Below are 16644 nucleotides of genomic sequence, written 5' to 3' on the forward strand. Positions count from 1 at the left end.
CTCTCTCTCTCTCTCTCTCTCTCTCTCTCTCTCTCTCTCTCTCTCTCGGCTGAAATTTCATTAAGAGGGAAAGGTTCAGCTTTAGCAAGAATGTTTCATAAACCTCGAATCGCTGCACAAATATATGAGATTACAGTCCGGGGAGCAATCCACAGGACGTCTGGCCTGTCTATAACCTATCAACAGTGGAGGTTTCTGGGTACATATATACTGTGTATATATAACACACATATATACATACATGCGCATGTACTTATGTATGTATTAAACTTTAATTATTTTGAACTAATTCTCAGCAAGTATTTCTGTGAAGACTAAATCAGAAATAAGGAACTAATATCACTTCAGGATTTTTTTTTTTTTAAAGGAAAAACTCATACAAGCTCTCCCTAAACAAAGGCTCTTTCTCCCTCTCTTCTGAAACTGTCAGCTCCGGGATTCCACACACTCAGCACAAGCTGGGTGCTCAGACTGTGTGTCTGCAGGTTGAGGAGGAGACATGTCAATAATGGTATTATTGTTTAGCTGGTGACAGACCCATAGATGTCCTCCAGCAAGGAACTCTTTGACTTGTAAACATGCTTGGTTTCAGTTGAAAAGCTTATGGCAACTGAATGGAGATATACTGTTAAGGCAGGCTATCTCTCTCTCTCTCTCTCTCTCTCTCTCTATCTATCTATCTATCTCTATGTATCTCTCTATGTATCTCTCTCTCTCTCTCTCTCTCTCTATCTATCTATCTATCTGTTATCTATCTTCCTCCCTCCCTCTCTCCCTTCCTTCTTTTCTCTTTCTTTCTCTCTTTCTTTCTTTCTTTCCTTCTTTCTTTCTTTCCTTCTTTCTTTCCTTCTTTCTTTCTTTCTTCCTTTCTTTCAGTTTTGTAGCAGTTGGGATTAGATTTAGACACGTGGAACTCCTGTTCACAGCATCGTGGGGCTGAGTGAGCTATGCTTGTTTCTTACATGTACTTTGATAGTTATAATTGCTACAGCAGCTTAAGAGATCTAATTTTAATGAAAGAGAACCCAAGCAACCCTGAGTTGACACACTTTATTAGCTGCATGTTAAAGTATCACATAGGCAGCAGGCAGCCTGTGGAGACTGTAATTATTCTGTAAGTTTCACATATGTTGTGGACTTGATTCCTGTTCTGAAGGAGCCAGAATAATCATGTGTGCCTCCCATGTTAGAGGAGTTCATGCTACATTTTGTCTGCACTGTTCAGGTTTAGGCAAGTGCCTCTGTCTCTACTGCCAACAGCCAGCTCTGCTGCCAAATTCAGTATTTCCTCCCAGAAGACACATTAAAAAATGTTACTATGGGGGAAACTGAGGTTCTCTGACCCTTAGGAGATTGAATAAAGTTATTTCAAGGGAATGGTAAGCCTTTGCAGAGTTGTTGCAAAATGATAAAACAGCTCTATTCTCCTCCAGGTAGATCTCTGCATGACTTCCTGCTGGAGGTGGAGAACAGGCCTCTTTCAGACTGAAGATGGGTCAAATACATAAATACATAGTCATGCTACATTTACTCTGACTCAAGCAGCAATATTTTGATGAATGTTTAATCACCTAGATGATTGGAATTCTATAAGGGACAACGTTTTCTAATTGGGACTCTAAGACCTTGCAATTTCTCCTCCTTTGAAAGGGAGAGCGATTAATTTCTGTCTCAACACTTGCCTTAGCCATGAAGCTTCACTAATGAGTATATGTGTTCTTTCCACTCTCACTGACCACAGCAAGATACATGAGGATAACATGAGTTTGCAGATTCATAGCATGGCTTCAGCTTACAGATTCAGGTCAATATGTGAAATAGTATTACATGACTTTCCACATAGTAATGGGGCCGTGGGGAGTTTTAAAGCACAATATATTTAGGTATGTTAAAGTCTAGCAAAAGACGAGAGATGGCATTTTTTTTTTTTTGGTCAAGAGATATTAAAACAGTGAAAAAGGTGAATATTACGAATAAAGAAAGATATATCCACGAATCTTGTCCTCAAAAACTGTTAAATGAATTGACATGCCATACATTTAAACATACTTGGATTTTAATTACCTTAAATCTACACTTCGTTTAGTTTAAGAATTTTTCAAAATTAAAACGAATGTAGAGAAAGAGACATGAAATCATTGTCAATCAAGATTAAGTTCATCATGATACACTGTTACATTGAGATTTATGCTAAATCTTAAAGGCAGAGGGCAAGAAAAAACAACCTAAAATGTACTAATTGTGTACTTTGTCTATACTTGTCTGAAATCTAAAATTTAAATGTTTTAAATAGTGACGCTTTCTACCTCAATTATTAAGGTATTGCTATTTGAGAACTATTTGAACTTTAGTTTTGTTAAATGAGAACACATTTATAGAAATAGCGGCCATTTACTAGAACTTTGTTAGTGAAGCCAACGTTGTATCTTTCGAACTACTGGAAAACAGAAGCATGAGGGGCAAGAAATGCAGCCTGTTTGCTAATTGACTTCTCATTTTCTGCAGAGATGCATAAACACATTAAATAAATACATAGGACATAGTGCAAAAAACCTGCAAGTGGGACGGTGGGCATTTGAGGCAGCACTAAACACTGGAGGGAAGTTTTACTCTTTAAGAAGTCAAGACTATCATACGAAAGGTTTACTTGCACAAGGGAGGAAAAAAGAAAAATCATAGAAAATGACAGGAATCTAGGATTTCCTGAGAGGAGAAACATAAACTCAGTGTTGGTCACATTGACACCAAACTTTATCTTTGTTTTAAAATACATGGCTTTTTCCATACAAATAAGGCACACAGCCTAGGAAACAGAAATCAAGGGAAATCTTGGCTCAATTATATCTATCTTTTGATTTCTTTTTGTACATTATCAAGGAGAAGACTTCTGGGAAAAGACACCTAAGGAGCATTCTGATATCTTTAACAGTACAGTTACAACATAGTGGGAGCCAGGAACCAGTGAGGGAGCCTTTAGTGATACATTTTGCAACAATGGTATCTAGTGTCAATAAACCTCTTGGCTACTAGACCAGTGACCAGACAGTCTCCTGGACACTGGACAACATTTAAATACCTGTATATGCATTTATACATACATATTTGTGTGAACATGCATGTTTACTTCTTTAGGTTGTGGGTGTGGTTGCTGGGCTAGGACTGAGAGACTCAGGTCTCCCTGGAGAGTTGGATTAGCATCCAATTAGATTCTAATACATTAGGACTTCACAAACTATCAGTTAAATTTACTGAATTTTGCTGTTCAAAACATAGTTATTTTTCTGCATGTCTTAGTTTATGATTTAGCAAACTGTTGTAGATTATATTAACTGCTCCTGGTCTCACAGAAACCCAGGACTCTAAACAGCAGCTGATTCCCTGGGTGCCAAATTAGTAAAGAAAACAGCAAAGCCATTTAAAACTAATTCCAATTTCTGCTACCTGCAGAGCTATTTCCGATATGGCAAGCAATACAATTGGCAACTATTTCTTAGCTTTCCTTAGCAACTCCAGTTTTCTCACAAATATAAAGATAAAAATGTCCTTTTGAAGCATTTGCATACCCTTTTCCTAGTCTTTAAAATATACTTTAACAAAACAATGTAGCAATTGATCTTTATGTGTTTAAAAACTTTACTCTGTAAAATGTTCCGAACAATAAGGATATGAATTATCCTTTAGATAATTATAATTCTTCCAAAATAAAGAAGGGCACATGAAGCCCCTATTAGAATAAACCCATATTTGGAATTTTATACTCATGGTGTTGTGATTACACTTCAGGTAGTGTCTGTTTAAGTTAGAAATGGCTCTGTAATGACCAGGCTTCTATCAAAAGGAGCCAGGGAGGGAGTTAAAAACAGGATGAAAGAAAGACACAGCAGAAGCAGACATACTGCAGCTAATTAGAGAGTTACTGTGTCCACTCCAATGAAATATCATTCTATGAAAATGGTTTCTGAACGACAAGCTTACAGTCTGAGCAGGCCAGGATTACTCAAGAGGAGAGCTCAGAAAGGATTTGCAAAATCTACCATCTACCATCTTATTTATAGAAAAACACAATCTATGGATCTACAGTTTTACATATATACGCTAAAGCATCAGAAGACTGATCTGCTAATTCTAACATCAGGATGATAGAGTTACGTACCGAGGAAGGGGATGGTAGAGGTCATAAGGCATGATCTGCTTGTATCCGTCACTGTTAGGAACAATAATGCCAACCCTCTGAGTAGAAGGTACACACAACAAAATAAACACTAAATGATTACATCATATACATTTTTATACAATTGCAAAACAACATACATAAATCATCTCTGGAAACAACACTGAAACAGTTCGATATTTATGCTAGCATGTGCTGTAGGCTGGGGAAAGGTCTTTGAAGACACTATTTTCTATAATTAGTCCTCTGATCCAAGCAGGAAATACCACTAGAAAGGGAGATGGTGAGAAACTTTGGCACCTCATCATTAGCTATGGCACAATAAGCTTATAAATGTTCTTTAATCCCCCAAATTATCCATCCTATGAGGTCATTATTATTATCATCATTATTAATGTTACTTCCAGATGCCCATGGAGCAATTACAGTTACTGTCTCACTTTTGATGAAAGAGAAAGCTATGTAAGCAAGAGGTTATGGACCACAGAACTGACAAGACTGCAACATACATCAGCAAATAGGCTTCCACTTCTGGCAGATCTAAAGGTTTACTAATACCTGGAGAGAAGCCACTTGGATGTTTCATAAAGGGGAGGGAGGAACTACCATATGTTATAAGCAGTGCTTAGCAAGAGCAAACTCCCTACCAAAACGAAGTAATGAAACTGTTCGCAAACATGAAAGTGCTTTTGTCTATAAAATATTATACAATGTTAATGGCTTTAAAATGATGCTTGTGACTGTTGTGGCTGCCATTAATACCTTGGGAAACCTGTGAGGTTCTGAGACTGAGTAATGGCTAAAGAGCCACAAGAATAGATGTTGATTATATGCTGTATGGCGGAAAGATGCACAAGAAAAGATGGCATGGGCTCTGTTGAAGGTCTTCAGGTCTCTAGTGTTTCCAAATTTCTTGATTTTGACTAATACATCCCATTGGTGAGACTGGGTCCTTGCTGAAGACTGCACCCCCGGGTGTTGAAAAATGTCTTATTACTTAGGCTGTTAAAGAAGAGGGCTAGGCCAGTCAAGCCTCCATCAAGAGTACGATATGAAGAGTGCTCAGTGTAGATGAAGAACACAGAAGGGAACAAACAAAAGATGGTTTATTTCCATATGACAGTGCTAGGGAGCTCCTCTCTTGAACACTAAAGAGATCTGTACATTCTGTTTGTATTTCTGGGATGCAAGTATATATATTTACACATCTACATAATAATTAACACATATTCAGTATGTTTATATTTTCATTTTGACCCCATCATTTAACATATGATGGTGTTATACTTTTAGAAATATACCTAGCAAACCTAAGCTTTTGAGTAGAAAAATTGGGCTGGGCTTAGTTAGTATGGATCAGGTAGCAAAAAAAACAAAAAACAAAACACACACACACACAAAAACCCAAAACACAAAAAAACAAACCACCACCACCATCAACAAAAAACAAAAACCACTGACTAAAGATCATGAAAGAAAGGAAAAAGCAGACTGACTGGAAGGCCCTAAAAACCTGACTAAAATAGGCGATGCATGGAAGTATTTAGATGTGTTTCAGAGAAAAGAGAGACAACATTGTAACGACAGGTTCCCTAGGAGGATGTGTTTATTTGCTTATTTACTTTATGGAGGGGCATTTTCTGTGTTTATTTACTTGACATACTAAATTCATTTTCTGATAAAATTTTCATGGTATATAAATGAGCAAGCACATCTGTGTGCATTTACCTCACAGTGCTCATGAGAGTGATGCTCCTGTGGGCATGCTCAGAATTGCATGGATCTTTAACACAACAATGAAATGATTACCATATTAATGTTGCCTTGTCCTTGCTTTTGGAGTTAAATAACCCATTCTTTTCTACCTTCTTCTGATAAAAGCTTACTCCTGCTTATTTGTTTTTGTTAGAAACACCATATCCCTTTTAAATATTTTTTTGCATCTAATAATCAAGAGAATTTTTCTTTTAAAATGACAGTATTTCAAAGAATGCCAATGTCTAGAAATTCTTTTAAAGCTTTGGACATATACTACTATTTAATAGAAGCAAATTAGGCTATAAATCAAATAGTCTGAAGTCAGGTTTTACCTAACCCTTGTATCTATTCATTTCTATATCAATTTCTAAATGCAGAAACGCATACCATTGCCTCGTCCCCTGGAAAAATTTATGGCTGTAATTTGTCATCTTCAATATGAGAACGAGCGGTTGCAGGTCTCTGTCAACTGATTTATCAGCTGATGATATTTGAAATGGAGACAGTAACACTGAACAAGACAGAGTTGAACTGAAGAGAGGGGATAAATGGGGGAACACAGAGCTGCCAGGATGCTGGGCTCTGCTTTGGGCTGATTTAGAAGTCATGTTTGTGTTTGAACAAGAAGCTTTAAACCTGGTTCCAGCAAAACTACAGGTCTGTTTGTCTTTCTATGGCATGGGTCATGGTGAAGACTCGAAATGACTCCATGGCACCTGTGAAAACAGAACGATAGCCAAACAATGGTGCTCTGTCCAGCCTCCAAATGCATCTTCCTGAGCCTTGGCTCTGCTCTCTCCTGGAGCTCTGGCCACAGCCCTGACTTCTGCCTGCACTGTGATGGAGGGGAAGGCAATCTTGCCTAAGATGCTCGCTCAGCTCATCGCTCATCGCTTACCTTTAAGACACATTGTATCTGTTCTCAGATAAAGTGGACATCATGAAGGATGGTGGAAAGGGAAGCTACTAAGGGACTTGATGAAACTCTTGCCAGGTTTGAATCTAGATGTGAGTGTTTGTGTACTTATGCCCCCAAATATGTGGCCAGGAGGGAGGGAAGTGGACATGATTTACAAAAGTATCACAAAGGAAAAATGGAAGGGCAAACTATTCATTCTTCATCGCTCCAATAACCCCGACCACTTGTGTATTTTCACAGCGGCAGTGATACTACTCCATCTAAAACTCATTGTAAGGGGTGTGGAGAGCAGAAGCCAAGGACAAGGAAGTGAGAGTCACTTCCCACCTAATCTACCCAAAGCAGACAATTTACTCAACTGTCTGATGCTATGGTGTTATGACAGATTCTTATAATAAAATATTACATAGAACATAAACATATAAAACACTCTGAGCCATTTTTAGTAATAGAGTACCTGAAAAAATAAGTATAAAGATAAAGTAGAATATATCATTAGAAAATTTATATATACACATTTCATCTATAATTTTCAGTATATATATATACAGGTATACACATGTACACACATAAGGACACTTATGGCTATACATATGTATGTATGTAGACTCTCACACCTATAGTAGGGAAATATATTACAACCCTGGTTGGGTCCTGAGGGTTGGATTTTTTTCCTTGCTGTAAAAAAAAAAAAATCTGTTTTGCAAGTTCTAAAATAACATATTGCCTCCCACAAGCTAGTACTGAAATGCAGTAAAATTTGAATTGGGAAAAAAAAGTATAAGACGGGAGCATTCAGAATTAAGGTAAATGAATTAAATGAAGTTATTATCTTCAATTCCACGTGTCACCTAAATACCATTGAGGCTTTATGCAGGAATGATCTAAGTTGCAACTTCTGAACAATAGCCATGACCTTAAAAGCCAACCCTGAATCAGGGTCACACTATGCAGTGTGGAATTCATGTATTGTGATAGATCTCTTTTTACAAGAAAAATTCAAATGTAATTGATCCCATGGAGATGGGCCATGAGGGATGCAGCTCACTGAATCTCTCGGGACCTCTTGCCCCTTCTCATTGCACATCCTCTTTCTGGCCTCTGACCACTACATGGACCACATGGCATCTTCTCTTGCAAGTTGTTTCTCTTCTGAATGCTGTTCTCTGCCATTCTCTCAACCTCCTACCTTTTGGCTTTATCTTTTTGCCATGCCTCTTATGCTACCTTATAGTAAAACAGTGCTGGGGCCTGCTTGTGTAGCTTGGCATCTTTGCATTCCCTGTGGTAACTATGGATGTTTCATGGAAATTTCTTTATTTCCCATCTTGTGTATGTTTTGGGCATCATATTGCTTTGTAATTGTGGAACTGAACTCACCTATGGCAGACATGGGCCCCAGAGTTTAGCTGACTCCTCTTCACCTTCCCCATGGTACCAAACATAAATCCTCAAAGACTAGGAAACTACAGTGTTTTGTTTTGTTTTCCCTAAGAATGAAGTTAGAGGTACTACAGTATTATGATCATGAGGTTCCATCTTCTCTAGATGATTTCCAGGCAGTAATAGAAATCACCTTCTTCCTAAACAACACTGCAGAGATTTAAGGAAATGTTGAAGGAGGCTCAAGCATTTTGCTTTTCCTTGAGAGACAGAGGATTAGGGTCCAGTGAGGGAAGGACCACACAAGAAGCTATGAAGTTGAATGTCAGTGTTCTTGCTGCATCCTTTCTATGTATACAACCCTGGGTACTGGACATCGGTACCTTTGCTTCCATCTTATGAAAATACAAGTGGTAGACAAGTCATAAACTTTAAGATAAAGGGAAAAGGCAAGAAACTCGGGTTTGTAGACTTTGCATTAGCTTTTCCTGTCTGGTGACTGCTGAGCCCCAAGCTTGATAACAACTAAGATAGTCTAAATTCTTCCTCCTCTAACATCTGCCAAAGTTCTGAAACAATGAGTGCCCTTAACATAACGTCAAGTTGGAACCAACTGAGAAAATGTTTTATATAGTAGCCCTGACTTCTTTTAAAACTACACTAATGACAAATTACTGTGTAATCTGTATCAATAAATGATATCTGGGTTGGAAGGGATCCAGAATCAAGAATCCTGACTCACTGGCATGATGTAAAAGTTTTATTCAGACAAAAATTCATTTTCTACTTTAAAACTAACATCGAAGAGTTTTAACATCTTAGATTAAATGATAGAAACTCTGCAATTCATATTTCTGGCATTTCTTTCTTAACATTCATAAATGCCATTTCTGTATTACTTTTAAGTAAGTGGATGACTTTTTAAGTCATTTCGTTAGGCTCTGTTGTGTACTCCAGAAAATGACTTAGCAGACATCAATATAAAAGATGCTTGCTTCATCTGGGTTTCTGCTCACTTTGTCAAGCATATAAACTTGTATTGAAATGGTTCTATGTTGCATTGGAAGCAGACCTCCCAGGCTGCTGAAGGCAACATGCAGGACAGGGATACTGGGGTGATGATGGTATCAAGGCTGCGTTTCTGTAGGGTGAGAGACACTGTGGAACTGGAAATACTTAGACTCATGCCCCAGCTTGCTCTGATAGAGCCCCACTTGAGGATGTTGCTTACCCTTTTTGGCCTGTTAACTCTGCAGGGAATATAAAACTAAAGTGATGTAACGAATATGTGAGCATCTTTAAAAACTCGTAATGGAGTAACTCTGGGCAGGTCAATTTAGCAGTTTTGAGTCTTTGTTCACTAAAAGTCCTGTGATTTGCTGAGTATTTAGCACCTTGCTAGGAGGTTTCCACCTTTACTTCACAGAATCCTCACAGTACCTGACAGAAACGTTATATTTTTACAGATGGGAAACTAAAGATGTTAAGTAATGAAATGTCTTACACAGTGGTAGGTTGAAGTTAAAAATGAAGATGGTGGAATTCCCTTTCCTAGTAACTCAGAAGGTAATTAAAAGAATTATGCAAATAACTAATAGCATGTTTTAAAACCTTGAAAGGCAATTAGTAGGTGACAGTTCTGTAGCTTCCAGCCAAGCTGGATTACTCCAGAGTTCTCATTCCTCTACCAGGCTCTGCTGCTGGGCACCCAGTAAGCATGAAAATCCAGATTTTTTTCTATGGCTTCCACATGCACTGTCTTTCCAGATGCACAGTATTTCTTAACTGTTACATTAAGATTAAAATCTAAGACCTGTTTTTCAAAATTTGCTCTCTAGCCAGTGATAATTTATATGATTTTGAATATATATCAAACTAATATAGAGCTGGAAAAACAAAACCAAAAAATAGAAAACCAACTGACCAACCCTAAACAGCCAAAGGTTGCATGCTTTATATTTCAAGATGCTCTGAGAACACACAGTGCTCATTAGGTGAGTAAATGACTCCTTTTTATTTGCTTTTTAACCACAAGCAAAGACTTTGTGGCTTTCTGGCCGCATAAATAATGTGGCCTTCTACCCAAGCAACAAAGGTGGCATGAACTGCTACACAAATTTCAACAATGCTTCTCCTAGTGTAAGGGAGAAGTGACAATTATGGCAAGGCAGACACATGACAGGTTTGACACGTGAACAGATCCTGGATGTCTGTTACATAGGAGAAGGCTCTTAACTAATAGAAACACGAAGTAGAGAACTAAGCATATAGTCAATTCCCAGTAGGCAGGAGTGGAGTGTCTTTGGACTTCCAGGAATTCCCAAGTTAGACTATTATGGCACCTGTAGGGCAGAGTCTGTAAGAACATGTGATCGACTTGTGACATCATGGCTCTGCATTGCCAATGAAAGAAACAGTACTAATTTTAGCAAAGAGTCATTAAATCTTTAGACCTCTCTTTTCCTTTCTTTAGTCTTAAGTGTTGGCTCCCATTTGGGGGCAACTTCTGGTTAGGAAACTAAATATTTTGTCACTTCATAAAGATGACTTCCTAAGTGACATGCACAGAGATCAATGAAGCTCTGGTGAGAGGAACAGCTGGGCCACTGGCTAAGTTCATCCATTGGACAGACAGAGCACCCGTCTGTATTTCTGCCTCTGTAGCACATCAGTGCTACATGACATGGGTGCTGAGGCTTGCTTTCAGAAGAGGAAACAAAGGATGAGGAATCACTGACTTCCAGGTGTCTGTTCTGTGAAGCAGAATCCCATCTGTGTTATGTACAATTGACAAGACCAAAAAGAAACAGCAAATGCAGTAACTGCTTCTCTTGGGCACTGGGGAGCATACTGCACTTTACTATTCTCATTATAGCCTTTTAGCTTATCAACATTTTTAAAATTAACATCTAGGAGCAGAGAAAGTGATAACAACATAGAAATCCTTTGAAGAGAACAGGCCAGATGTTCACTGTCTGTTCAGCATCATCTGTAGCCACGGCAGTTGCCTGATGTGATGTTATGAAGAGTGTAAGAACAGGAAACAAGGGAAGGGGGTGGAGGAAGCCAAAAAAGGAGATGGGAAGGCAGACAAGAAAAGAGAGGACTCCTGAGACTGGATAGCAGTAAGGAGTGGAGCATTTCTGAAGGGAAATATCAAGGCTTAAAAGTTGAACAATTATTTAGTGCCATTACTAAATCCATGTGTGTGTGCGTGTGTGTCCAGGTGCTATTATAGGAGGGAAGGTCAAAGGACCACATTGTGTGTCCTGTTCTATCACTTCCTACCTTAGTCCTTTAAGGCAGAGTCTCTCACTGAATCTGGAGCTGGGCTGGAGGCCAACAAGCCTCAGGGATCCTATTGTTTCTAGCATGCTAGCTCTGGGGTTACAGGCACATATGGCCATGCTCAGCTTTGCATTTGGATGCAAGGGACTCATGCTTATGCAATGAGCTCTGTTACCTACTGGAGTCATCTCTCTGGGCTCCTATTTAGTGTCATTTTTTGGTGTTCATGGGATATCTCTATCTTGAAAGGGAACAAGACTCAAACTCACTATCTGAATGTGATTTTGCTTCTACTTAGTATAATAAGCTCTGGATTCCAGGATTTACAGGAAAGTTATATTTCAGTGACTACATATAATAATATTTTATGTAACAATGTAGGAATTAAAAATGTGTGATTTAAAAAAAATTAACATTTGTTTACAGATATAATAAAGTATATTCAAAATGTAAAAAAAAAATGTGTGATTTTTGTACTAAGAATGCCCTTGTTTTCCCTTTGAGGATTTCTAATTTGGACACACAGTTGTAGTTTTAACTGTACCCTTTTGACTTAATATGGTATCCTTAAGTCTGTAGTAGTTTGAAAGCAGTTGCTCAGTTGGTTGACTCCATTGTCCAATGAGAGAGTCCCATCTTAGAATGTCTCTTCTGTCTGCTTTGAGCTTACTCCTTCTTATTTTCTCTTGGAATTCAGAAGAGCTACACACAAATTGGCCCCATGAGCTCCACAGGATTCCTGGTGCACCTTAAGTTGAGCTGTAGACTCACACCCCCCAAGTCACTTTCCTCAAGAATCTCCTACTGCTAGGTCTTAATTTTTACAGCTTTGTCTAATTCTATCTTCAATAAAAAGTAGCTTCTGAGAGTAGTAGCTTCTAACTTCTTTTTTCTTTTCTTTCTTCTTCTTTTTTAATAGTCACCTGTCTCCAACATTTATGCCTGTGCTTTATTAGATATTTTAAAATGACATAGAATATAGACTGAACAGGCAGCCTTTCAGTGTATCTATTTTTTATTTTTTTATTTTTTATTTTTTGCTTTTGGATAATAAGAAATGGGCCAAAAATGTTACTCCCACAGAGAAGAGTGGGTAAAGCTCAGAGACTAGAAACTAGAAACAAAGGATAAATTTTTCTCATTACAAACATTTTCTTCAAATTGTTAACAACAGTGCTTTCATTTCTAACCCTCTTGCATGGCCACTTCTTCACTGAAGGCGTGTTTTCCCAATTGAGGAAAAGCTTAATGGAACTGAGGGGAAATGAATCTCTCTCTCCTAGAAATGCACATATAAAATTTCACATGTCTATGTAAGACTTTCAGTCTCTCTGTGACTGAGTTGGGAATAATGAATGCTCATCTGAATTGGGATATGTATGCTTTTTCCTATTATCGGGATGGATAAAAATGTATAATGGAATCATTTTAAAATAAGGTTTAATCATAGTTAAAAATATTTCAACTACTCAATATTTCTAAAGCAAAGCCAAGCAAAAATTTAACACCTTATTTACTTTTATATCACACCCAACACTTAATATCCAATATTCAGATGTAAACACAAAGCTAAATTAAACTAGAATGTCAAGCTATAAAATATCTAACCTTTTTGTTCGTTTAATGAGTTTACTTTTATAAGGTATGTCCATGGTTTCTAAACATTAATTATTAATAGTAAGTTCAAATCACATATATAATTTAGAATTCATGGCTTAAGGTAGAATGAGCATAAGCATACATAAGCACACACAAGTCAGCAATCGAATACAAAAGTTGCATCTCTCAAATGTATGATAGAATGATCTCCATCTACACCACCCATGTAGCAGCCTGGTTCTTCAGACCTTTTCTTTCATGTATAAATAGTTAGCAAGACCTTACTTAAAATATGACATAGAAATCATGAATAAGAAAAGATGTTTTGGCCATTGGCATTTGTGACTGGTGATTGCTTTTGTGAGGAAAGGTTTTCCTAGACTCTCTTTAGGAAGTTGTGGATTTGTAAACTGCAACTGCCAAGAATCACTCATCAGTGTTTAAAGCCCTAAGCAAAGGCACCGCCCTCCACGAGCAGATTCTCCACCTGCACATCAACAGTTACTCACATCTAGGCACTTCATTAGTCTGCCTGATTCCTGATCCTGCAAATAACTGGGGCCCAATTATGGCTTCTCTAAAACAAACAATAACGTGTGAAGGTGTTAAAGGTTTAAATCTTTAGAGCTTCTAATTACAAAGACCCTCAAGAAAATTTGACTTGGAAATAAGCCCTAGCTCCTATGGAGCAAAGGCTAAGCATTTTTCAAAGGCAGCAAAAACTGTTGTGAGGCTGGCTCTGACCCTCATTAATTGTATGAATTGAGTATGCAAGGATGGATTGGCTATGGTCCCGACATGCACTTTCTGTGATTGTATCCCTGATCAAAGAGAGGGAAAATAATGGGAAGCATTGTGAGACACTAGACCATCACACTGGCTAAGACACCAAGATGTTTGTTCGGTGGAGAAACAAAGATGTCAGGGTGTGAAAGCAATCAAAGGAGAAAGAGAGGACTTCACTTTGAAGAACACTTACAGAAAGAAAATCCACAGAACCTGAGGTCGCATCACACGACAGCAGGAGCCATGAGCATGGGTGCCACTAATGGTGGGGACGTAGGTCAGGACCATGTCCTTTATTTTTAAGTTAAACATCCACTTTCATCTAAGAAGCTAACTGGGAACCTAATTTATGATAAACAAACAGGTAAACTGGACTGACCTGGCTGGACAAGGATCCAAGTTGCACTCCTGAAGCTTGGGTTTGGGCTTGATGTTCTCAGGGTAGTAGTGACAGTACTGGTCGGCCACCACACGGCTACTCCGGAGATCATAGCACTCGGCAGACGTCAGTTGGTAACCTGTAAACATCAACACAACCAGTCTTATTAAAGCACAATGGACCTCTGTATGATTTTGGGCCATCTCCTGTTAAGGAAATTATTCCCAACTCCTAAGTCATCTCCAAGAAAAGACAAATATATAATTGGAAGGGTCATTACTGCTAAAATTCCACATTTTTCTCAAGTAATCTGCTCATTTTAATTATTCAATTATATTACAGTGTTTGAGTTATACAAGGACATAATCAGATTATAAAACTCTGTGGCAAGAAATATTGTTTATTTATTTACTATAACATAAAACATAACAGAAAAACCACCATTAGTATTTTTTTAACCAAGCTTGTTATAAAAAGATGCTAAATTGGCTGTGTATCTGGAGTCACCAGGAAGAATCAATTCACAACTCATTAATAAAGTAAGCAATAAGTGAATAAATAAATAAAAATAAATCTCAACGTCTCCTCTTTGAACATGGAGATTTATGAATCAGGTTCCACCTGAGTCACGTTCTATTAGGCTGCTTAAATTCAAACTGAATGAGTTGAACTGAGTAAATGTACAGTTAAAGTCCCCAGTAATAGCTACCCTGAATTTGAATTCCTTACAGAATTAAAACAATAAAATCAAACATACCAAAAAAATGAAAATAAAAAAATGAAAAGTCCTCCCAAGCCCTCCTTCCTAGTATTTAACTTTTATTTTTTCCAAAATACTTTGTCATCCTCCTCATATTTCCAAAATACTTAATCCTCCTCAGATTAAGTGTCTGGCTCATACTTTATAGGCTTTCTTTTCCACAAAATCTCGTTCCAAAAAGTTGCCGAGTGATATTTAATTTTATTCATGATGCGTTTGATCTTTCTCACCTGTTTTGTGATGTTTTAGAAAGCAGTGATCAAGATTTAGACTCTTGGAGTAAAAATACGTATATATCAAGGATTTTAAAAGGTCTGAATCCTTCTATTCCAGATCCCCCCCAACCCCCAAAATTCTTCCTGGCAGGTAGATGAGTTATTACTAAATATGTATTCAGAAAGAAGATTGAAATCATTGGGAGACTTGCAGAGGTTTTAGGAAGTCAGAAGGAAGCTTTTGAAGCCAGATTTCCTGGCTTGAGGCTATGTTCTCAGACCACCCACAAAAAGTTAATTGTTCATTAAAGACCTAAAAAAAGACCTTTAAAAATTCTACTGGGAACATGAAAGCATAGAGAGAAGCAAAAGCAGCAGGCAGGAACGCACAACCAGCTAACGTCTGGTTTATAGAAAAGCTAAGTAGCAAAATGACATTTCAGATAAGTCAACACACTTTTACTTTTTTTCTTCATCATCCTCCAAAGCAGCAGTTTTACAAGACAAACACTTTCGAGTTTTGCAGAGAATAATTTCTCTTTGAGGACAGAATTTATCTGGTAGTAAAAAAAGTGGGAAGAAATCATAAAGTATTAGGTTGAGGGTATGGTGTTTGAAAATTATCATTCCACAACCCAAGCCCTCTGCATTGAAGCTCTCACACACTATGAAGTAAAGTCATAGAGTGAAAGCAAAGGACCAGTGTGGTCCGACGACAGTGTCCTCTGAGGCTTGCCAGGGAGTTCTTGTGGAACATTCTTTACACGTGGTGAAGTGGCCAGGCACTTGAACCTGACAGCAGCAGCACACACTGGGAGCCACCGCTTATTTCTCAGAGATCCTAAGACTGGTCCGTGAAGTGGAAGGAAGACTCTACACCCCTCACATACCACAAGGGAACTTTTGCTTATACTAAGGTTTCCTGATAAGATTTCCTATGAACAGAGGCTTGACACTGGAAAACCATGGATAGCTCTACTCTTACATGTGGGTAAAATGAGACCCAGTGTGGTTGGAAGCAGATGAATGTAACACTAATTGCTTTATTTAATGTAAGTCATTGTCAAGGTTACTGAAATTATACTGTTACAGCAATTCTGTGTGGAAATGATATAGGGTGCATGCAATTGAATTGCTGTTTTATGAAAGGTATGGTTTACATTTGAAAAGAAAAAAATATTACATTAGATGACCTTTCATTGAAGTTTGTTTTGTTTTCTGTATGACTCATTCATGAATCTATAGAAATGTATTCTCATAAAACAACACCATAACTGGGAGCTTTCTCTCCTTTTTCCCTAGCTCTCTTTCTCTCTGTCTCTCTGTCTCTCTCTCTCTCCCTCTCTTTCCCTCCCTCCCTCCCTCCCTCCCTCCCTCCCTCCCTCC

The 16644-nt window shown here is 38.0% G+C and overlaps 1 protein-coding gene across 2 annotated transcripts in view; it reads right to left on the reverse strand.

Annotated features, from left to right (window-relative positions):
• Nucleotides 1–16644, reverse strand: part of Adamtsl1 (ADAMTS like 1) — a 359587-nt gene that overhangs the window by 178362 nt on the left and 164581 nt on the right. Inside the window, exons 9-10 of one of the 2 annotated variants that reach the window (XM_028773326.1) lie at nucleotides 14284–14422; nucleotides 4154–4204 (exon numbers count right to left, since the gene is read on the reverse strand). In XM_028773326.1, coding sequence (XP_028629159.1) covers nucleotides 4154–4204; nucleotides 14284–14422 — 190 coding nt within the window. The remainder of the gene's footprint in view (nucleotides 1–4153; nucleotides 4205–14283; nucleotides 14423–16644) is intronic. The other variant, XM_028773328.1, reaches the window with a different exon arrangement.

This window comes from Grammomys surdaster, unplaced genomic scaffold, assembly GCF_004785775.1.
Source record: "Grammomys surdaster isolate TR1022 unplaced genomic scaffold, NIH_TR_1.0 225, whole genome shotgun sequence".
Lineage (NCBI taxonomy): Eukaryota > Metazoa > Chordata > Mammalia > Rodentia > Muridae > Grammomys > Grammomys surdaster.